The 23,271-nt window shown below is 45.6% G+C and overlaps 1 protein-coding gene across 1 annotated transcript in view; it reads left to right on the top strand.

Annotated features, from left to right (window-relative positions):
- Window positions 1–23,271, top strand: part of TTI1 (TELO2 interacting protein 1) — a 46,429-nt gene that overhangs the window by 20,715 nt on the left and 2,443 nt on the right. Inside the window, exons 3-7 of the mRNA XM_090286387.1 lie at window positions 3,410–3,616; window positions 6,787–6,935; window positions 9,789–9,929; window positions 11,930–12,134; window positions 12,421–12,508. Of these exons, the coding sequence (XP_090142513.1) occupies window positions 3,410–3,616; window positions 6,787–6,935; window positions 9,789–9,929; window positions 11,930–12,134; window positions 12,421–12,508 (790 nt within the window). The remainder of the gene's footprint in view (window positions 1–3,409; window positions 3,617–6,786; window positions 6,936–9,788; window positions 9,930–11,929; window positions 12,135–12,420; window positions 12,509–23,271) is intronic.

The raw sequence follows: 23,271 nt of genomic DNA, 5'->3' as shown, positions 1-23,271 counted from the left end.
GAGGAGGGCAAAGGTCACTGACCTGCCTCATCTTATCAACTGAGAAAGCCAAGACTGTGTAAGAAAGTTTTTCCTGCCAGGTAACGAACAGGGACAGTCCTCTGGTCTGTAGCTAATACTGTTTCCGAAGTTCGTTCATTCATTCATGAACATTCACATGCAGTATAAATGTTCTTTTACTCATTCATTCTATGAGGAATGCCTGCCATGTGTCAGGCACTGTGCTAAGTAGTCAGGATACAGCAGTGAACAAGATGAATAAACTCATGGAGCTTTCCTGCTGCTTCAAGAGGGATGATAAACAAGTAAACAAATCATGAAGCTCATTTCAGAATTTTATAAGCACTGTCAAGAAAATAGACAACTTGATACAAGAGAGTAACGGGGACAGGCTACTTTGAGTAGATATATGCTCTTTGGATAAAAGCAGGTGAGCAAGGAGGGCCTCTCTGAGGAAATGACACTAGACCTGAGACCTGAAGGCTGTCAGTATCCTTTTACGGTTTCTAAGAATATTGAGGCAAAGGGAACAACAGAGGCGAAGGCCTAGAGGGAGGAAAGGGTTGGGGGTCTTTGGAGAATGGAAGAGAGGTCATTTTGGGGACACTGATACAAGCTTAAATTAGAACGGTGGACAAGGACAAATCCTGCAGGGCCTGTAGACCAAGGGCAGTATTGTAGTTCAGATTTTATTTTGCAGCCACTTGGGAGCGTGGGTACTGGACTAATCCTTGGGCCTTTGGCAGTGACCAAGAAGAACCCGGTCGCTGTCCTTCTTGGGAACACTACTAAGGCTGGTTAACTGCTTATACATTTTAGACTATGGCTGACTTCCATGGTCCAAATACACTCCAGACTTCTACATTTAGTACTTTGGGGAACTCTACTACATGTTAATTTGAGATTTTTTTATATATAAAGAAAGGGCCTATTAAATATATCCTCTCCAGAGCCATCTCAATTTGGGCCTTGAAAATTGAATTGCCTTGAATTGCTGATGTCTTTGGTCATCACTCAGGGAGAAATCCTGTGTAGCACTTTTTTTAATTAAAGTGGAGGTGGAGGGAGCCTCCATTGCAGAGAGGAAAATCAGGCGGGGGCGGGGGGTGAGGTGGATTTGAGTGCATCCTGGGAAAAGAAGCGCTATTGAGGGTAGCTTTTCTGAAAGTTTTGAGATAACCCATAATACACTTGCATTCTGAATGATAAGTAGTACTGGGGTGGAGCTGATCAGTCACACACGAATCAAAGTGGCACTGGGCGCTGGCATTTCTGTTTTGTCATCTAGTTGTCTAATTGATGGTAACTCTTAAGCTGGGACTGGAAGTGTGGTCTCGAGGTAACTTCCGAAAGGTCTTAGAAGAATCCAGGACATGTTTGAGGAAATTAAGTTCCATAAACACAGTGTTTTCATGGGCATTAGGTAGCACCATGACAGCAAGAGCCATCATCAATTAAATTACCCCTAAGCACCAACTGCTGGTTGGCCGATTACTCATAACAAAACAATAAGTTGGCTTTGAAAGAAAGCCTCCATGTCACGTACCTCAGCACTTGGAGATTGTGCCACATGTATGCAGGCAGGGCTGCCACGTTGTCTGGTGATTGCGTAATATTCTGTTGTGTGACTGCACCAAAATTGATTTAAGCAGTCCTTTCTTAGTGTACATTTTGGTGGTTTCTGGGCTTTTGCCACCACAAAATTAAAGAAATGTTGCAGTGAATATCTTTGTAGGTCATTTTGAACATGGCTCAGTATATCAATAGGGTAAAATTCCTAAGTTAAATGCTGGCTTAGAGAGTATTACATTTAAATTTTGGATAGGGTATCAAATTGCTCCCCAAAGAGTTCATGCCAATTTAAACTCCCGTCAGCTGTGTAAGCATGCCAGTTTTGCCACACAAGCACCCACACTGTATATTACCCAGCTTTTTGATCTTTGCTGATCTAATAGGAGAAAAATAGCACCTTATTATAGTTTAATTTGCACTAAGAGTGAGATTGAGCTTCATTTCATATGTTTAAAAAAGCCATTTGTGAGCAAAGACTTTTTAATGTCTGGCACTAGCCTTAAATCTAGAAAATAATCTCTGTGGCCTGTCTACTGTCAGCAGCATGAATATTGGGTCCCAGCTTGAACTCGTGGGAAATACAGTTTTTCAGAGGACGTTAGGGGCCTGATTTACATCTGGGGATGAGGCACTGAAGAAATGACCCCTGCCTAAGGGAACCTCCAGATACTGGAGCGAAGGCCGTGATCTCCAGCCTTTGCGCCCCGCTCCTCCCGGTTGCCTGACCGGGCATGACCATCTGCTGCTGCTCTGGCTCTGTGCAGGTGCTCCTTGATGGAGAGGAGATTAGCAGGTGCTCAAGGTTATCAGAGGCTTTCCGTCTGCTGTCTGCAAAAGGAGAGCGAAAATTCAGGCTGTGGGGTTTTCTTGTTCTTTCGCTCTCTGAGTATTAAGAACCTTTTTGAAATGAAGCCTTAGGGGACCCCAATGTATAAAAATTGTTGAAATTGGAGCTGCTCTGGTTAAAGAAGGGCTAGAAACCATGGACCCACCCTCTTTGGCCTGCTGTCTCTTGGCCTCCCTGTTGTGACCCCAAGACATTTATGCAGAATCGTTGGGCTCCTCAAGGCACAGTTTGAAAACCTCTGGTTCAGTGATGTTTAAGGCTTCTTCTGTGGTAACACATCAGAAGTAATGAAGCGTCTCTGCAGAGGGAAAGCTTTGGAGAGAAAATGGCAGCCTTCTGAAACATTTTATATCGGAAATACAGGTGTGAGACTGTGTTCATTCTCAAGCCTGTTCTGCTAATGAAGTAGCATGTCCTGTACTCACAATTTTGTCATTTGTACGTGTTCTCCAATCCAGTGTACTTACTCATTCAGCATATGCTTTTGAGTACCCATTCTGTGCTGGGCATGGTGGGTTTCCAATGGTGATCAGTGGGGCAGAGAGTCTAAATAGTACACACAGACTAAATATAATTACACATCATGATGAGTTGGTATGAAAACAAAGAACATGGGGCTATGTAAGACAGCATAGTAGGGACCTAAGTTAGATCAGGAAGAGTCAAAGGATGGCTTTAGTGGGCAAGTTACATTCACATTGGGACATGAAAAGTGAGCTGGAATCAGTCAGATGTGACATGGAAGGTGAAATGTTCCAGACAGCAAGAACGACATATTCAAAGGTTTTGAGGCAGGAAAACACCTGGCACATTGGAGAAACTGGAGGATGGTATGGCGACTAGGAGTGTTAGAGGATGAGGTTAGAGAGACAGGTGAGGCCAGGATCATGCAGGGACCATGGAGGCCACTGCAAAGAGCTTATTCTGCTTACAGAGTATTAATGCCTATCGCCAATGACCAAGGTGATCATTGTAACACTTTATTTACAGCCCAGTGGTTCCCAGACACAAGTGATCTTGAGCAACTCCAAGAGCCAAGTGTAGGGGAGAAGGGAAGTCATTTGAGCCAAAGACCAGCAGCTCTTCAAAAAGGACTTGAGAATTTCACCACAGCTGAAGACATTGAACAGTTTTTGCTAAACTACCTCAAGGAAAAGGATGTGGCAGAAGGAAATGTCTTGGATTTTGATGAGGAAGGTAACTATAATGTACTTCGGCTGAGCCGTTTGTTTGCTTGTTTTTCTTTTTGAAGCAGATTATTGTAAATACAATGAAACATCATTATAGAAACCCTGGAAATAAGAAAAGCCAATCATAACCCCACCTTGCTAACATAGGCATTTTCACCTTCTGTGCAGTCTTTTTCCACCTCCACCACCCCCTTTTTTTGGTGTTTTGCTTCTTGTTTCTTGTTTTTTTCTTCTGTTTTCCATTCTTTTTTGTTGCAAACCTATTTTTATTTGGTTGCAGCCTCAATTTAAATGCATTATGCCCTTTTTGCGTGTAGTTGTATAATAAGGAACTCTCCATGTTGCTATTGAGTTTTCATAATTAATGTTTCAATAGCTGCTCCCAAGTATCCATTCCCCTGTGGGAAGTTGAGGTTGCTTCCAGCTTTTCACTGATAAACAGCTGCAGTGGCTGATTCTGTGTACGTGACCTTTTCCTTCTTTTTGTATATTTCTTTATTAATCCCAAAAGTGGGATTTCTGAGTCAAGGATGTGAACATTATTTATGCTTGTCAAATTGCCTTCCAGAAAGGTGGTGTCAGTTTATACCTTTCCTTCAGCAGGATTAACACTGGTTTTGCCACAACCTTGCCAATTTTGGCTATCACCAATTTTACTTCTTGCTAAATTAAAGGTTCTTGTTGTTACTTTTCATTTCCCTGATTAGTGGGAACATTGAATATCTTTCTCTGTGCTTCTTTCCTGACAATTTTTTTTTACTTATGCCCATTGTTTATTCATATGCTTTGTTCATTTATTTATTTATTGGTGGAAGGAAGATTCAGCGGTTTTCTTACCGATTTATATGATAAAGGAGAAGGGAGTTTAGGCTAGCTGAAGCTCTGGCTTGCTGTTTTATTCACAAGCTCAATCTGGAGCTTCAGGTCACAAAAGGATTAATAAATTATTAGAGTCTCCTCTGCAAATATAAAATGCCAAGTTATAATGAGCTTGGTGGTCTCAGAACTATCCTAAATCGGACTGAGTCCCAAATTGGTTTGTTAGGTTGGAATTGAGCAGATTTCTTTCTTTTCTTTTTCTTTTTTGGCAGTTTCTACTCAGGCTCTGATGGACCGAAGCCAATACTTCAGGATAACAGGAAATAGTAGCTCAGTGCAACTAATTACAACAAATTCTTCTAAATAGGAGGGAAGCATCACAGAGTGCAAATAATGATTTATGCAGAGTCAAGCCGTTGGTTTCACCAAGGACAGAGTTTTCTGATCAGAAATCTATCAGGCTCGCTCTTCTCAGTTTTGTTTCAACCCAATCCTCCTTTCAGTGAACTGCACCCCTCACTCAAACCTGAAGAAGGGGAGGCAGCTTGATTCTTCAAAATCTGGATTTGCCATTCTTGTTTGAAATTCTAGCTTTGTCAGTGAATCCATTCTTTCACGATTAGGATCTTGTAGTTCTAGTTAATGTTCACAAGGAACAGACTGAATGAATCAGACCTTTCTTCCAGTAACAGAAAAATCCACATCCCTCAAATAACATTCTGCAATAGGTGAATTTCAAACAACAAATCCTCCTCTGGGAAGAAAAGCGAAGCCTTATCAGTCTTATAATTATCATCCATCAAGTACACACCACACACTTGGCATTATAAAGAATGTTTGGCTTGATGTTGGTTTGACATGTGCTTTTTGTTTTAACCACAGTGAAAGCACCTTGTGTATCTGAGGTCCCTTTCTCCAAGAAATCCAAGCATTGTACAAATGCATTTTCATTTATCTCTTCAGCATCTGTTAGAGACAGGTGTGGCCTCTACTGTAAGGTTCTGTTCTTCCAGCAGAGGAAACTGGAATGGGAAAAAGTTAAGGGAGCAATGCTCAGCTTAATGGAAATAAGCACAGCGGGTAATGGGAGTGTGGGGGGAGACTGAAGGCTGTAAGTAAACAGGAAAATTTTCAGGGTAGGGATTTTGGCCTGGGTTTCAGGTAACTCGCGTCTTCGTTGTTGTTTTCATTCACAAACGTATACTTCTCCCATTAAACAAAGCACTCTAGGCAGTGCAAGAATAATAATAGCTGGCGACATTCATTTAACGCTCAACAAGCAAATCAGGTGTACATGCTTTATCCCTTTTTGTCAGATGGTTATGTGGGATGAGAGGAGTGATAGTAGGTTGTGCAGACAAGACCTGAACTGACCACCTCTAACCAAACCCTGTGCCCGTGTATTACACCAAGCTGCCCTGGCACCTCTCAGACAAAGATACGTAAGGCGTGATCTTGGCCATCAGAAGATCTTAAAGGCTGGTAGCGAAGACAGACATGTACCCCCTTTAGTCAAAGGATGAACTAAGAGAAAAGAGTAAAGGGCCAAACGCCACCCAGGGAACTGCGCAGCCTCAGGGCTCCGTATTAGAATCTTGTGCCCTTATGTTTTTATTTTAAATATTTATTAATGGAAATTTAGATTTGACTGAAGGTATAAGAAAAAAATTAAAATCATCTATTATCTTATGACCCTCCTCTGTTAATATTTTGTTATACTTCCATCTTTATATAAAAATTTCTATAATACTGCTCACACTCTGTGTACAATACTTCCTGCTTTCCTCTTTTTTTAAAAAAAATCATTTTTTAAGTTTTATTTACTTTTATTTTTAGAGAGAGGGGAGGGGAGGGAGAAGGAGAGGGAGAGAAACATGGATGTGTGAGAGAAACATCAGTTGGTTGCCTCTCACACACCCTCAGTGGGGGACCTGGCCCACAACCCAGGCCTGTGCCCTGACCAGGCGTGGAAGTGGTGAGCCTTCTGTTTGAGGGACAGTGCCCGGCCCCCTGAGCCACGCCAGTCTGAGCGCTTTCCTCTTTTTACCACTATTGTTTCATAAGCATTTTCCCTTGTCGTTAAAGCCCTTGGTAAATACAAATTTTAGGGCTGTACCAAGGTTTATAAAGCCATTCCCTCTTGATTGAACTTGGAGAGTTTCCCCAGTTTTTAGCTGTTACAGTTAATGCTTTGGTGAATATTTTGACTCATATCTGGACCTAAATTTAACACGCTTTCCTTAGGATCAGTTCCTAGACATTTTCCCTCATAAGTCCCTTTCCTGATCTGAGGTTGGGAGATAAAGTTGAACTTGGGCATCTCATAAAATACTGTTCCTGGTTCTGCTCTTTTTCCAGAGGAGCAGGCAGGCCTTCCCAAAGTCGATGAGAATGACCCCGGTCCCCATGTGAAGCCACCACTGCCATTGCAGATACAAATAGCCACAGATGTGATGGAGCGCTGCATTCACTTGTTATCAGATAAAAATCTGAAAATCCGATTGAAGGTTAGTGTGTGGTCCTTTCCCTGCGTTCACAGAGCAGCAGGACTAAGGTTTGGTCTGGCTGGCAGTGACTTCAAGGATGAGCAAGTAGCTGCCCTTATCTCCTGGACTGTGTGTGGTGGCCAAGAGAAGCCATCAAGAGGAATTTATCTGTGGGATGACTTTCTTAGGTCTTTGCGTATTAGTTCAGATGCCAAAAGGAGCTGAGTCCCCTTTGTGGAATTAAAAACCACAAAGCTTTGGAGAGTCATTGAATCTCCAAGGGAAAAAGAGGATATAGGCTTTGGAAAAAAAAGTCCTTTTCTGAGCTGACTTAATGCAAGATGTGGTTAGTACTTTAAAATGGTCATTCTTCCAAGCCTGAGGCCAGCCCTTATCTCTGTTTCTGTTTCCATCCCTGGAAAAATACCAGCACTGTTCTTAATCTTACATCTTTGCTGGCACTTTCCCAAGCTGCATCACCATCAGCAAGGACTTAAACTGCCCAGTTGTGACTCCAGTAACAGGACAGTGGGGTGCGGCGGGGTGGGCATTTGGGACAAAGCTTTCATAATCATTTTGGAGAAAATCTTAATACTCAAAGGGAAAACAAAAAACAGCCTGGCCCACTCAGCCCCACTGGCAGCATGACTGAGAAACACAGCTGCCTCCATCAGTGGCTGTTACTAATGAGAGCACAGTGTCCTCCTTGGGGCGGTGGGCCAAGGAACCCTGTTGCACAGATTATCTCAAATCTCAGCCTCCGCGTTGTTTGAAATTTGCTTAGTCCTCCCAGAGACCCTTCTCAGCATATGTCTGTTGTTCCCATTCAGGAAGCACTTCTCCAGTACCTGCTCCGTGCACGGTTGTGCCTGGTTGATATCAGTACATTAGCGAAGTGTCTTCTCTTCATTGGAGATTTTGTAGCAGCTGTGTACACACCCTAGCTATTGAGAGCATCAATATTGGAGTCATTCCTACAGACCTGAGTTCAGATCCTGGCTCTGCCTCTTACTAGCGATATGACCTTGAGTCATGAATTCACCTTTTTGAGCCTCAGCTTCTTCATCTGTAAAATGGAGATAATGGTACCTACCTCACTGGTTATTGATTATAAATACAAAACAGCATCCACTATGACATATACTCTTGTTCATTTATTCACTCAGTGCTTGCTGAGGACTGCTATAGGTCAGGCAGAGGGAGTATAGGAGGAAATGAAGCAGATATGATCCCTGTCTTCCTGGAACTTCTGTCTCTTGTGGGGAAAAGAGGTGATACACAAACACACACTTAGAGGTTAAGGAAATGCTATGAAAGGAATAAGCAGGTTCTGCAATGGAAAATAAGAATTCACCCGTGTAGTAAGCACGGGGACCTACTCCACCACATCCTGCTGAATAAGACAGCTACATTCTGATTTAGGTCGCCATCAAGGCTTCTCTGGTGGTAATATTTGAAAAGGAGCCAACCGTGCAAAGGGGCAGAGGCAGAGAGAAGAACATTCCAGGCAGAGGAGGAAAGTGTGTGTCTTTGAATCAGTGAAGCAGGGCGTCAGTTGCCCAATTAATAACAACTCAAATTCAGAGCCAGCCAGGGAAACCAAGGCCACTTCCATGTGCTGCTCTGCTCTCGGCTGCAGACTGAGGCTTAACTCTTATCCCCCTGCCAAACTGTTCACCCCTCAAGGGCAGGGCCTCTTTTGTACTTTGTTTCTGTTCCAGTCTCAATGTGACCAGCACATAGTAGGCACTTAATAAAGGTTTACTCTGTACGTATTTCTGACTCAGACACGCATCCTCCCCTGCTCTGGGGCCACTGCCTGTGATCACTGAAGCAGACCATCTGTTATGAGTGAGCTTTGAGAGATGAGTTCAGGAAACATACTCTAATGGAAAGTGAAAAATGCAATTTACATCTGGGCTACCCAAAACCTTTCTTCTGAGATTGACCTACATCCCAGCTGCCTCCTTGGCCTTTAGAAGCAACAGAACTTGATCTCACCTATGTCTCGATTTTACTCCTCCACTGTTCCTGCCTCATTAAGCAGCACCTGCATCTATTCAGCTGCTAAGCCGGAACCCAAGCAGCTCTTTCTCATACCTCTCTTCATTCCCAGTGTCGACTCTCAGCAATTTAAGCCCTTTCATCTCCAGAACAGATAACAAATCCTTTCACTTCTCTGCCGCCATCATGTGGCCACCTCCCTGTCCTCCTCTCATGGGGACATGTGCCATGACTTCCTGAAGGGCCTCCTTACTTCCCTCTCGCGCTTCAGGTCCTCCCTCCGCCCAGCAGCCAGGATGACCTTTATAAAGCATGAACTGTATCATGCCACTTTCCTGCTTAAAACATTTTGATGGCTCCCCACTGCCCTTAGTACAAAGCAGAAAATTCTTTACACGACATGCATGTGGCCCAGCCACACCTGGCCCCTCTGCCACGCTCACAGTGCCCTGCTTCCATTCCCTAAGCACTGCAGGCCCCACCCCACACACACACACACCTCTGGGTCATCCTCGTTACTGCAGTTCCGGCAGCACCCTTTCACTGTGTTCACCACTAACCCCTCCTCATCCTGCATGTCTCCTTTTAGAAGTTTCCTTCTGAGCATTTGCTGCAATTGGTCATCATCCCTTTATGTGGGTGTTCTCTAATTCAGGTCTTTCCGCAGCTGACCAGAAGCCCCACAGAGGCAAGGAAACATGGATTTTGTTCCTGTGTGTCCCCACCCAGTACCTAGCCAGTGCTTGGCATGTTGTTAGGACTCAGTAAATATTTATCTGGTTAATGAGTTTCTAAAATTTTATTCTTTTAAAATGCTGACTTGATCACCAAGTATCCTATCTCCTGAAGCCATGCCCTCTTCCCTTTCAGGTCCTGGATGTGCTGGATCTGTGTGTGGTAGTCCTGCAGTCCCACAAGGACCAGCTCCTTCCCTTGGCTCACCGGGCCTGGCCTTCGCTCGTTCACCGACTCACAAATGATGACCCCCTGGCAGTGCTCAGAGCCTTCAAGGTACTGGCCTGGTGGTCCACCACTGTCATGGGGATGACAGGGAGCAAGCACGGAGCTCACCAGTGTCTGTTGGGATTGGTTCTCTTTTTATCTGATTGCAATGGAATATACCTTGAAGGAAGTAGAGAAAAATAAGAATGGCACAAAGAAGAAAATAAAAGTCAGTTTCCTTCAGAATTTGAAGCAGGGTGAACTAGTAGATCAAAGGGCCACCACTATTTGTTGAGCACTTACTGTGTGCCAGATGATATGCTTGGCAGTTCCCCGTACCTGAGCTTGTCGCCTTCTAACAGCCTTGCAAGGGAGATAGCAGTAGCCCCATTTTTGACAAAGGGGGACACAAGCTCAGAGAAGCTAAGGAATTTTCTCAAGATCACACAGCTAGTAAGTGATAGAACCTAAATCTCTGAGTTCACACCCATGTTCTTTACACTGAACAAGAGTCAAACTAAAAGGACCTAGGTTCTAGCAATGGGCATCCTCTGCCCAGCCAGGTGACTTCAGATGAAGCCCATGACCAACCGTTTTCAGGTTGGGCTTAGGAACACCGGCCCCACTTTTCTCACAGTATTGTTGTCAAGGATAAAATGGGACTGTTCGGTGAAATGCTTTGAGAAATGAAAAGCCCTACACACATGTAAGTTATTATTCTCCCTAACTTAGGTAGTTTACCTTGTATTAGCACACATATTTTAGCTTATTATTTATTTATATTCTTCCTTGTTCTAAAAAGCACTTAAGACAACCTACAGAGACACATTTACCACGGCAAGCTAATATAAATTAGAAGCAGGTGAGCAAGATGAGGCAAGAAAAAAGACGTATGGGGATATAAAAATGAAGCCAGGAATGCCACTAAGATGCTTGGCAGAGGTAATTGGGTTTTCTGTAAGATTCTTTTGCATATACCAGATCAAAACACAAGCTTACATTTAAAAGATATAGAATTGTTAATATTTTTTTCAAAAGCAGAAGACAAAATAACGTGTATGTAGAGAGAGCACAAGAGAAAAAGAAAGGGAAGGGAGAAGGGGAGGGGGAGTGAGGTCTTGCTAAATTTTATTCAGGTGTGCTGCTTTCCTTTATGAAAATTAATGGGTAATCTGAAATGGCAGCACGCGTAGAAAAATGAAAAAGTATAAAGATGTGTGCACCGTAACTGAGGCTGCTTTTCCACTCCCGGACACGCTATGACCCCTTGGTCTGCAAGGCCCTGTGCAGCCCAGCCGAGCGACCTGAAATAAGCACCTTATTCTCCGCAAAGTCAGCAAACAAACGCTCTCTGTGCTGGTTATGCCTTGCTTACCAATTTTTAAAGGAATTCCTATTATCCTGTATTCTCAGTCTTGTGCAGTGGGGCAAAACGTTTCAATATGTTCTGCTAGAGAAAGTTTAAAATGAGACACGCAAAGAAACTGCCTGTTGTGAAAGATGGAATGAGGGTGATGTATATAAGAGATTGTTCAGTGGAACAGAAGGAACTCTGACTCGGCTCTGACCACTGGGGACGCTGCCCTTCCTCAGCCGAGGGACCACAGCCAGCCCCTGCCCTCCCGGCGCCTGCACGTGGCAGCAGCCTGGCCTCCGCGTTTGTGTTCAGCTAGCTAGAGTTAAAAACAAGGCTTTTCTTAAGGCATGTTGGGAAGATTCAAGAGATGATCTACATGAACTGCTTTAAGGTCTTCTTCTTCTTCTTCTTTTTTTTTTTAAACAACAAAGGGAGGAAAATCAAGGGATTAATCATATTCATCCAACCCAAGATTCCTTTGCATTATTCTCCATGTAATCTGTATTTATGGACAGAAGCAGCCGTACCTTGGGAGCAGAGACCTCCAAATTCATAACTGTCAGAATCACAAACCATGGGCAAGGAATTAATAGCAGTAATTTTATTCTTTTTCAAGCAGAGACCTAGATGAAATTGAATTACCAAGCGTTCTTTAGCTCTCTGACTGCCTTGGCGATGTTCAGTTACCAGCTGACCGGGGCTGTTTCTGCAGGTCCTGAGTACCCTGGGAGGCGAGTGTGGCGATTTCCTCCGCAGCCGGTTCTGCAAAGATATCCTGCCAAAGCTGGCTGGCTCCTTAGTCACCCAGGCTCCCGTCAGTGCCCGGGCTGGACCAATTTACTCCCACACGCTGGCCTTCAAGTTGCAGCTGGCCGTCCTGCAAGGCCTGGGCCCCCTCTGCGAGAGACTGGACCTAGGTAGGTAGCAGCCGGTGTCACCTGGACACACTTGGCATTGTCCCATGCCCGCCATCGCACTGTCCGTGTAGCCATGTTCCCCTCATCTCCCTTCGGGTGCACATCCTTCCGTCTTACTTTGGCCTCATTTACCCACTTACTGCGATGTGTTTTTCGCTTGTGAGGCAGAGTGAAGAGCCTGCGGCATCTTGGCCAGCTCTTCCGGTTTCACCACACAGCAGTTGGTTACCGCTTGTCCCAAATGAAGTCTGAAGGCCAGCGCTTGTTTTACTTTTCCTCTCTGCAGGTGAGGGTGACCTGAATAAAGTGGCTGACGCCTGCTTGATTTACCTCAGCGCCAAACAGCCTGTGAAATTACAAGAGGCTGCCAGGAGGTACGTCTGCTTGATCACCCGCATCTCTTTACATTTGTCCTAAATTATAGATGATTTGCTAATGGCAAGCAGCATTGAGGCATCTCTGCGCTTTCCTCTTCTCTGCCGTCTTGCTAGATTAAGGTAATTTCTTTAGCTGCACCACCTCTAAAGATGGTATTTTTACTAGATGCATTTCTCTTTGTAAGTAACCTTTACCTCTGCTGCAACGTCAGCAACAATGCCAATGTGGCAAAAGACAGAAAGATAGTGTGCTGGAGGGGGCAGAGCACTCTCCTGGTTAAGGGCGATCTGCTTGCTTCTAGGCCCTGCTTGTCTGGTGATCAGGTGACCCTGGTACCCCTCTGGGGCCTCAGCTCCCTCTACAAATTGAAAGCACTGGGTTACTGATCTTGCATATCTTGACTCCAGGGATCATCTTAATGGGCATCAGGTGCCATGAACCCTCACAAATTATATGCAAAATTGAGTGTGTGCAAGCAGACACATATGTGCCTTTCTCTAGACAGAATTCTTACTGTTGGTCCAATTATAATAGGAGTCTGTGAACCAAGGCATGTTAAGAACCACTGGGTTAACGGCTTAAAGGGCCTTTTCGACTCTAGAGTTATGTGAGTCCCATTTCCAGGAGTTTTGCTTATTTGAGGATAGCTGTACCACCTCTAATGGAAGAAGCTATGACTGGTTCCTTGAATCCTGAGGTTTTTTTCCTCAAAAGCTAAAACTCTGAGCACAGCCGCGTTCCCTGGCCTTGAGATCCAAGATGCACCCTGGCCCCCTCTCTCCAGCTTTCTTGTTAGCTGGGAGCAGCCTGTGCTGTGGAACTGCCATCCCCTGGATGTCCGTCCGCATCCTGAACCAAAGCTGGCCTGTGTGGCCTGGGACTGTGTCCCTGCAGCTCCACGTCCCAGATCAGAGAAACAGTCCCTCCCCTTCTTAGGCTTCTTAAAAAATGTCCCTGATCTTCCTTGGTGGGGTGGGACAAATCTTGTGCCCTGAGGGGCTGAAAGGCTGCTCTGGCTGTGGAATGAGGAAAGCCAACCTGCTCCTGCATAATTCTTGAGCTCTTTGGGGCTGATGGAAATATCTTTTTGAATTGATTTATTGTCCTTTGCAATTTTTTGCTCTTGATTTCCCCAGTTTCCTTTTTTCTTTGTCTCTTTGCCATCACATCCCCTAGGCACAGAATCAGTCACGGTTTCTCCAGCACAGAGGTGCCTCCTAACCGGCTCCTTATCCTCAGACAGTCTTGTTTGTCCCTTGGAGAACCAGCTTAGGGTGACAATGGCCCTCCCCTGGGCAGGGTCCTGGAAGCTGAACTCACAGTGATTCAAAGTACAAATCAAGGACACAATGTGCGCATCGTGAAGTAAATTCTTTTGGTGCCTGTTACAACCAAGAGTTTACAAAGATCTGATTTGCACAGTCCCGCCCCTTTCTCCTTTTTCTGCGCCCACCCATACTTGCCTTTGAGTTTAGATCCAACAAACAATCTGCAATTCATTATCTTTCCATTTTCTTTTTATTCCTTTCCTCTTTTTTTTTGCCACAAAAACCAGTTAAACCCAGAATCAGGCCTTGCTGACTCTTGAGTTGGTATTCAAGGTGCCTGGGAGGAGGAAAGTGCAGCCAGGCCCCTGGACTGCAGAGCCTTTGTTTGCTCCGGGTTGAGTCAGATGACCTCCCTCTTGCTGGGCTGGGAGGGGAGGAAGTGCAAGGTTGATTGCTTCACAAACACATCATCTGCACACTTATTTTGAAGTCGGGAGAAAACATCAGTGTTGTCCTTGATCCGGAGCTGATTTGGCATCCTGATTCAAAAATTAATAAGCTGTCTAAATGGGAGAGGAAGCCTGAGACAATGGGAAGCCTATCTCTTTGTGAGCCTCATTATTGAGGGGAGAGAGGGAGATGGGCAGGCTGATTAACACTGAAACAGTCCTACCTGCAGGGACTGATGAACAAGGGCAGCAGACGCTGTTCCATCCATTCACTTGCTTGTCTTTAATTCTTCTCTTTCCTTCATACCCCGCATCCATTCCAGAAGTGAAGCCTGTCTGCCTGACTTACAAACTCTGCCCTCGAACTGTCTGCTTCTCTTCACCCCGCAGCTTCCAGGTCAGGTCAGGCCGTCCTCATCTCTTACCTGAACGGCTGCAAGGGCTCCTTGCCGGCCCGCAGCTCCCACGCCTGCCCCTCTGTTCCCCACACAGCAGTCATTGACGCCCCCCACTCACTCTTGGGAGAAGAGAAGGCTGCTGTGCTTGTTGCCAGCACCCCAGGGGAGCCCTCTAGCCAGAGGGTTACAGAAACTAGAGCCTCAGCTCAGGACTCAGGAGAACCAGGAACGCCACAGCTGTGCAGAGAACTGTGGCTCCCTCACAGCTAGTGAGTTTCCCACACTGGGCAGGTAACCAGCTTGCTCTGCAAGGGGCCCCTCCGTCTGACAGGGCTGGTGGGTGAGCCCCAGCGTCCGTACGTCTGCAGATGGGTTGTTGGGACCTCTGAGGGGGTTGGAAGGGAGGCAAGCTCAGCGGCTCCATAAAAATTCCTCTGTGTGCACATTACACTTGGGTGTTCCCTTTCTTCTGTTTGCTTTTCCTGGCTCCAAAGAATGACCAAGCCTGTGTTTGCTTTTTTAATTTGTCATATTAAATATAGCCTTGGTGGCAGGCTTTTACATCCAGGCAGTAAACTCTAGAAATGGAAATTGATCAGGGGCTGGTTGATATAACCAAGGCTGTAAATGCTGAGAACGGAGATGCCATTCCAGTTTAATGCTTTTATCTAGCGACTGTGCCTGGTAAGAAGGGGCATAAATCTTGCAACTTGGGGGTGGAGTGGGGGTAGGGGGTAGGGTATAACCTTGCTGTATGTTACCACCAGGTGTCACTGTTAACTGACTCTGCAAGAAACAGACCAGCTCCCCCAAAGTGCATCTAGTTAAATAACTTCAATGGCTAACAAATGAGAAAATCATACTTGGGGTCAGGAGGAGGGGTCAGCATACCACAAGCTGTAAATAAGGTGGCGTGCCTGAGGGTAAGCATTGGATTACAGAATAACAGGTCATATCAGCTATGACCCTGTCTCATCCTTGGTAGAGGCACACTAAACTGATTTAAATTCCCAAGTGGCCTCGGAAGCCTCTGAGATCCCTCCCAGCATGCAGTGGGCTTCCACAGTTCTGTGCCTTCCTGGCCATGCAGCTTTTCCTTCCCAAACATCAAAGGAATTTGAGATGCGAGCGCACATCCCAAACGTCTGTGTATTTCCTTCAAGCCAATACAGGCTCAGCCTGGTTCAACTCAATTCCATTAAAACCATACGCCCTGGGCCTATCTGAGCAGCCTCTGAGACTCCCTGTCTTTTGCAAGGAGGTCTTAAATCATCCAGCGAGTCTTCCACCCCAGGGCTATAGGGAACAAACAGGGCCATACCTGTTTTCCAAAGATGAAGTCCATGCCCAGCAAGACTCACGTTGGGGAACAATGTTTTTAGGCCACTTGGTCTTCACCCCTAGTCCTGCCTCCATCTGCCAACCCCAGAGTCCTGGTGGGGATGCAGGGTGCTAGCAGGTAAATGACCAGCTGGTTACCTCGTGATTGTGCAGGTGCTGGATGCTGCAGGCCTTGGTGTGTGTGTGTTTGGGGGAACGAGGTGGAGGTTCTCCCAACGTCCTCTCCTGGCCACTGTATAGGAGGGCAAAGCGTAGCAGGCTCGGAGGTGGACAAACCTAGGTTCAAATCTGACTGGCTCTGTGACCTTGAGCAAATGACTTAGTTGCTTCATTTCCTTCCTCTGTAAACTTGGGGTGGTGATAGCACCTTCTTCCCAGAGCCACTGTGTAGAGGAGTTGCAGTAATATGGGAGGGAGTCCACTCAGCATTCACTGATTAACGAGGAGCTGCTGTGTCCATGCACTGGAAATAGGGGGGAGCCAGACAGAGGAGGCCTCCGCCCTCACGGTGCTGATGTTTCACACGTGTGTTTACGTGTGCACACACACCTGTGTGGGATATAGAACCTTACCAAATATAGGATGTATTATGTATATGTTACGCATACACATGTGCACTTGGGCATGGTGTTTTTGTTGTTGCTTCCTCTTTACTGAAATCGGAACAGCTTTCCACCTCAGAATGATCTTCTCATGTTAATTGTGCCACCTCCGTCTACTGCCCGTTTGTTGGAGAAGTCACTACCAGGTTCAAAGGTTCATTTACTGCTGACTTCCCCGCTTCCTTTCTAGCAGTAGGATCCCAGCCCATCAAAGAACCAGCCGGTGCCTTCAAGCCCTGGATGGATACAGACTGGCACAGGCTCGTTCATTTCATCCCTGTCAGAGTCCCAGCGCCTCTCTCTGCCCACACCTGAGCCTATTATATTTGAACGGATCAGGAGTCACAGAGGTGATCCGTTAGTTCAGCTGAGCTTGAAATTAGTAGCTCATCTCCTTAAATGGTGTGGGCAGTCGGTTTGAGCTTGGGCTGCAAAGCTGCTTCCCCCTTGACTTGCACCCAATGTGGAAATGAGGGGACTCCTGGTATTTTTCCTTTTGACATTTGATTAATAGTTGACAAATCCAGACCCAAGTAGTTAGCTTCCCCATTATCCATCTTTGGACAAGCGTTGCTGGTTTTCTTCTCCAGCCTCATTGTTCTAAAAATATACCAGACCTGAAGCTGCTCAGTGTGCATATATAGGCCTGATTTCCTGGTGTCAAAGATAAGAGACATCTGCCGTGCAGATTACAAACAAAGCGGGTTGCTGGATTTCAGATATGAAGACAGGGACCTCTGTGCTTCTTCAAGCAAAGGCTGCCTGTCCTTTCCCTGCTTCCTCAGTGTTGTCATGTGATTGATAATTGCTGGGGTCAACAATTTTGCCACCCAGTGGGAAAGGCAAATCTGGGCTGTGCATGTACATACCGTGCTGGGTCGGGAACCAGGATGTTCCTGATGCTCCTGGCAGCTGGACTGCCTGCACAAAGTGGATTTCAGATATATCAAAAGTCTGGGAAGCCCACAGGATAGTCATGTCATCACTTTGCAGGGTCTGTGGTCTGTCCTGAACACCTAAGCAGCTGGAGTGAACGTGGCGATCTCAGTACCTAGTAAAATAGCCAAGAAAATGGCCTTACTGTCTTATTACATGTGTATTTATTTAAAAGATTTTGGGGGGTGAGCCAGGTACTGTGTTGAGAGTTGAAAGATTTCAAAGATAAATGCCAAGTTAGTGTTGGCCTCACATTGCTGCTCAGGTGCAGGGTAACCTTGGGCAAATTAATTTACTTCTCAAAGACTCAGTTTCCTCATCTACAAGACTAGAATAAATGTAGCTATTATTTCCTCCTAATACAGTTATTACAAAGATTTAGTAAAGTCATTTAGATTATTTCTTTAGCAGAAAGTATCAGCACAGAGTAAAGAGTCAAAAAATAGTAGTTATCATTATTTCAACTTCCTCCTTATTCTCAAAAAGACCTGGGGCATCTTACAAATTAAGTGTATGCAACAAGAAAGATAGGAAGTGTACAAATTTCTTAAAAGGAAAAATTAGAAGAAAACAAGGTTGAAGCTATGGTTGAAGTTAATATATAAAATTCAGGCTTAGAGCTCTGTACTCTTGCTAAAGATGAGTCTGCAGTGTGTCTGGGCTTCCTAACAGAGCAAAGAGGGAAACAGATCTGTTAGGCAATTCTAGTCATTACTGGAATAAGAAAAGAAAGCTTTTCAGAAAGAAGCATCGCTTTCCTTGGTACTGAACCCTAAGAAAATTTCTCCATGGGTCGTCTTAGAAGAACACTGGGTATTGTTGTGACTGATATCCCTAACGCCCTTGCAGTAAATACAGAAGTACATTTCCTAGCTCTTTCTTACAGCATCCATCAGCGGAGGCTGCTGGCTTAGTGCCAGCGCGTGGGTTCCAGGACAGCAGTCCAGGGGGAGGGGGCAAAATAGGTAGGCTGCTGCGAAGATGTCTTTATCTTCAATGGTAGGAACCTTCCAGGGAGGAGCAGGAAACGCTGCATGTGGCCTGAGAGTCAGCCAGCCAGGGTCAAGGCCCAGGCCAGCTGCCTTGGTGCTTGGCACAGGGCCACCTGGAAAAATCTGCGTCCAGCAGCATCATTGTCCTGGGATCCAGGCCTGCAGGAGGCCTGGAGGCAGGAGAGCTGGCCAGATGGAAGGGGCTGCTTTCTAATCTCGCCCCACTGGGGTTTAAAACCCTTCTAGGCTCTGTTTTATTTTTGAATTGCCTGAAACAGATTGGTCCTCTCAGTGCCATATCTGTTTAAATATGCACAAAGCAATGGAGTCATTCCGCTGCATTTATGTTACTTTGTCTTGTGGTACTTTAGGGGCACAATTAGCATCATAAGCTTCTACTGGTGTTTATGTTTTTAAATCCTGTCCCTATTGCACTTAAATATTTTTAATAATCAGTCTCTGTATGAGTATGTGTGTTGGAGTTAGATCGATAGACGAATGGTCTTGAACAGGGTGTAGTTAAGTCTTAACGAGAATGTGTAAGCTGCAAAGGTAATTGGTGGTATTTACTTAAAGAGTAAATTGTTGCTTCAAGTCATAATCCTCCATTTTCAGCATTTAGAAGCAAAAAACGATCTCCGTGCAAGGGAAGATAGCTAAATTGAACAGCAAGAGAGGACAGGCTTGAAATACTGGTTAACCAATGAACCAGGACCCATTAGAGTAAATTACTGCGTAGAGAAGCATCGGCCCGCTGCTTGCTGGCGAGGACACGTCAACACCGCGAGCATCCCTTTGTTTAAAAGGAAACGCACAGCCTCACTAGTAGCATCAGCATGGCCAGAGTCACAGGAAGAGATGGTCGGAGAAAGGGAGAGCGTGGAGGCCGTTCCGCCAGAGAGGGAGGAACAGGGAAAGTCAGATAACTTTGTGAACCTGTTTGCTTTCCAACAAGTGGGCTGCTTTCCTGATCGCATTTAGTCCTGCCCATGTAGAGACAGCCTGCATCACATTCCTAAGGGGACCTCCCTGAGCAACTGCTTTAGACGCCCAAGGTAAATAAATAAATAAATAAACAGATCACAAAGCCACAGGTTCTTTATCACTGGCATTTACACAGACAGCTTATGAGAGCATTTTATACATCCAGAAAGAGACAAGCAGCAGCAGATCCCTCAAGCAAGTAATTGACAGAGAAAGAATAGCCTGTCACCTAGGAGAGCTGGAAGCTCTGAATTTCGGTTACAGTTTATTTAGCTTTACTGGGCCTTGATTGGCTGGTGGTTTTCTAGAGCTCCCTTTGAGCAGATGTTGTCTAGACTGAGATGGTGAGGACACACTCTGTGATGTTTGCATCTGCAGCAGAGGCGTTTCTTTCTGCTTTTGCCACATTTTGGGGGAAGGGCTTGTGACCCGGCTCCATGCTTGTGCACCGCTGTAGACTGTTGGGCTGGAAGGGGCCGTAGAATTCATCTGATGCCCCGCTCTTCATAGAGAAGAAAGAAACTTGCCTTGTCCACTCCTTCCTGGCTCCCTCAACATGTGACTGCTAGCGTGGCCCTCTCACATTGCAGCATGGGCCTCTGCGCCTAGTCTGTCCTCCCTAGCAGACAGGGAGCCATGAGGCCGGAGTCTTTGTCCTTCCCCCAATCCTTGTATCCCTCACACCTGGCACAGTGCCTGGGCTGGACCAGGTACTGGGAAACATTGGGTAAACCGGGAGAGGTGAGACCCAGACTCAGCTGACCAGGTTCCGGTAGCACATTTCCTGCCTCCCTAGGCCACTTCACCCCAGCTTTGTCACCTGGGGCACCCTGATACTGATCACGGAGGAATGAGCCGCTTCTGTTGGTTTGGCGTCCAGAGTTTATTAGGTACTTACTGATGCCCGTCAACTGTAGATAGGGCTGAAATGCAGCGAAATGGCTGCCTGCACGGAGTGAAATTCAATAAAACCGCATTTTAAGTGAAAAATCAGTATAAACACCAGGCTTCTTTGCCATGGAAACAGAGGTTGCTTAGAAACTGCCTAACAGCGAGTTCTAAATTTTTTAAAGTCAAGTTATCATTTAAGCTACACGGCCCTACAGGTTATTGAGAGATAATCACTCGCCTCAGGACACTGGGAGGCAGGAGGCACAGCTGAGTGCCTCCCCAGACTCTGGGGACCGGGTCATCTCTTGATAACTGTGCTCCCTGAAGCCACTGATTTGGGCCTGGGGGAAGGAGAAAATTTTTGTTCAGAAGTTAAATCGTGTACATAGATATATATATTTTTAAAGTGTTTCTCTTTGGGTATGAAAAAAGATGGAGCTGGCCATTTGGCATGTTCAACAGCCATCTCTGCCCTGTCGCAAGATATATTCAGAACATTTTCCAGGCAGTTACTGCAATCACTCCAAAGCAGAGGTCCTGTCTTTGTCTTCTGGCTTCTGGTTATTCAGAAGGCTTTCGCGGTCTTCTGCTTTCTGCACTCTCCTCCAGCAGACCCAGGGTAGGCAGGAACTGGGCCCAGGACCAAGTGGTACCAGAGTTGGGAGCCAACCTGGGCCACTAAGCACTCAGACAAGGTCTGGGTCTCCAGCTCAGCTCCCAAGAGCTTAACGTGAACAGTGGTCCAGGTTGAGGACATGTCGACATTTAGAGTTCAGCAAAAGCACAGCTACGCCTGGCTGCATGGCACGGTATTCGTTCCTGACCTCAGGCTTGCAGAAATCAGAGAGTGTTGCATTTGTTTCTTCCCTAAAATAGTGGGCAAAATTAGAACCCAACTGGCTGAGAATTGGGCCCCCCACCAAGTCTGTGTGAAGGAAATTATGAGTGAAAGAAAAGACCAATGTTCTGCCCTTTTCAGAGCATCTGAGAATTTTCCATGGCATGGCAGTGTGTTGGGGTTGGTAGTGATAATTATTCCCTAGACACACACACCCTTTTTCTGGAAGGAACAGTGTTTTCATTATACACTTCAAAGGGTTTTCCTGCACCTCATCTCCTTAGAGCCCTGGAACAAACCTATGAGAAGGGTGGGTGTGGGTGTGATTATCTTCCTTTAGAAAAGGAGGAAGAAACAGGTTTACGGAGGCAAAATAATTTGTTCTGCGCCCCAGAGGTGGGAGAAGGAACTTCATTGCTGCCTGCCATTCTGTGGACTCTGCACCTTTAAGAGCTAAGAAATGAGACCCAAAATAATTCTTTCAAGAGTTTGGCTTTTGCTTAATAAAAGGTGAACTTTGTACTCATTTTTACTTTGCTTCTCTGTTAGCATTTTATTTAGAGATCTCACAGGGCAAAGAGAGTGGCTTTTCCTTTTCTGCCAGCAAATACAACATTTGCATTTAGCATGTTAAAAAGGGCTCAGAAAATGAACATGGCAACGTTTTCATGTGTGTAAGTTGGAGCAGAGCTGTGACTGAACTGAGCCGTGGCACCACATCAGTGGGTGTTGCCCAGATCAGAATATCCCTTGAAGCTGAGAGTGTGCCATGCAGTAGCTTGAGAAATTGTTCCAGTTGAAGGAGGGGGTGGAGGGAGGTTGGAAATCAAATGAAACCATTTGCATTCTAACAGTCTTTGGCACCAGGGAAAACTGTCAACTGTGTCACGCACATGTAAATAGAAATCTGCTTTCCGTTTTTGGTGCGTTTTTCCTTAATTTCCCTTGCCACTCTAATTATCTAAAGATATTTTTGTTTTTAAACAAAAATTGTTTCCCATGCAGGCCCCATCTCCATTCTGCAGTGAAGTGGAAACGATGAATTGGAATATTCTAATCACTCCTCCAGCATCTACCACTGAGGTTATAAACACAAGATTATCCTAAGTAAAGAAAACTTAAATTGTTTAGGCACAAAACAGGCCAAAAACATTTTCAAAGTGCCCCCTCCACCTTATGAATATTAAACCCCAGGAAAAAAGCAAAAGTGCACAGGGTTTTCAGATTAGCATAATTAAAAACCAGAATTTAGATTCGTTTAGCAAGCATTTAGGTTCCTGTTTAATGCCCAGCTATATGGGAGAGGCTCCTAGGAACGGTCATTAAGAATCAAATGGGGTCCATCAAATAGATTCTGTTAACTCTATTAGCTGGTAGATAGGGATCACGTGAAAGGCACTGTGTAGGGCGGAATCTGTGTTTTCTCATTTAAACATCTGTAAAACCCTGAGTGAAGTTCATGTACATTTTTAGACATGAGGAATCAGACTGGGACAAGTTGAAAATTTTTCCACAGCCACTTAGCTGGTGACGTCTGCAGTCATGTGAATCCTGTTAGTGATGTTCCTTAGTCCGTCGTTGGTGGTGAGCAGTGAGCTCTCCTTCCGGTCCTTGTATAGAATGTGAACATTCCAGAGAGGGCTGCCATCTTCAGTCATCAGTGTGCAACCTAAGATGTCACTTATTCAGTATGAGAACCTGTGCAGTTCGCACTGATTCAGAGTTTCCCAGGTGCCATGCGAGGTGGCTGGGATGCAGCAGTGAGCCAGACAGACACGGTCCCTGCCCTCGGGAGCTTGCACTGTGAGGAAGGGAGATCGCCAGTAGACAAGTTTCTTCTCCATGCCCCTCCAATACACCTTTAAGGACTGCAGCGAGGGTGTCTTCATTCACACCAGATCCGATGGCAAGCTCTACAACCTGGCCCGTCTACGAGCCAAGACCAAAGTCAAAGAGGTGCTCATCCGTGAGATGCTCTTCGCCGACGACGCAGCCTTGACATCATACTCCGAAGAGGGACTCCAGCAGCTAGTCACTTGCCGCTCCCACGCATGCAAGGA

The sequence above is a fragment of the Furipterus horrens genome, unplaced genomic scaffold (assembly GCF_987537825.1).
Source record: "Furipterus horrens unplaced genomic scaffold, mFurHor1.1.pri manual_scaffold_8, whole genome shotgun sequence".
In the NCBI taxonomy this organism is placed as follows: Eukaryota; Metazoa; Chordata; class Mammalia; order Chiroptera; family Furipteridae; genus Furipterus; species Furipterus horrens.
This window is presented reverse-complemented; position numbering and strand designations above follow the sequence as displayed.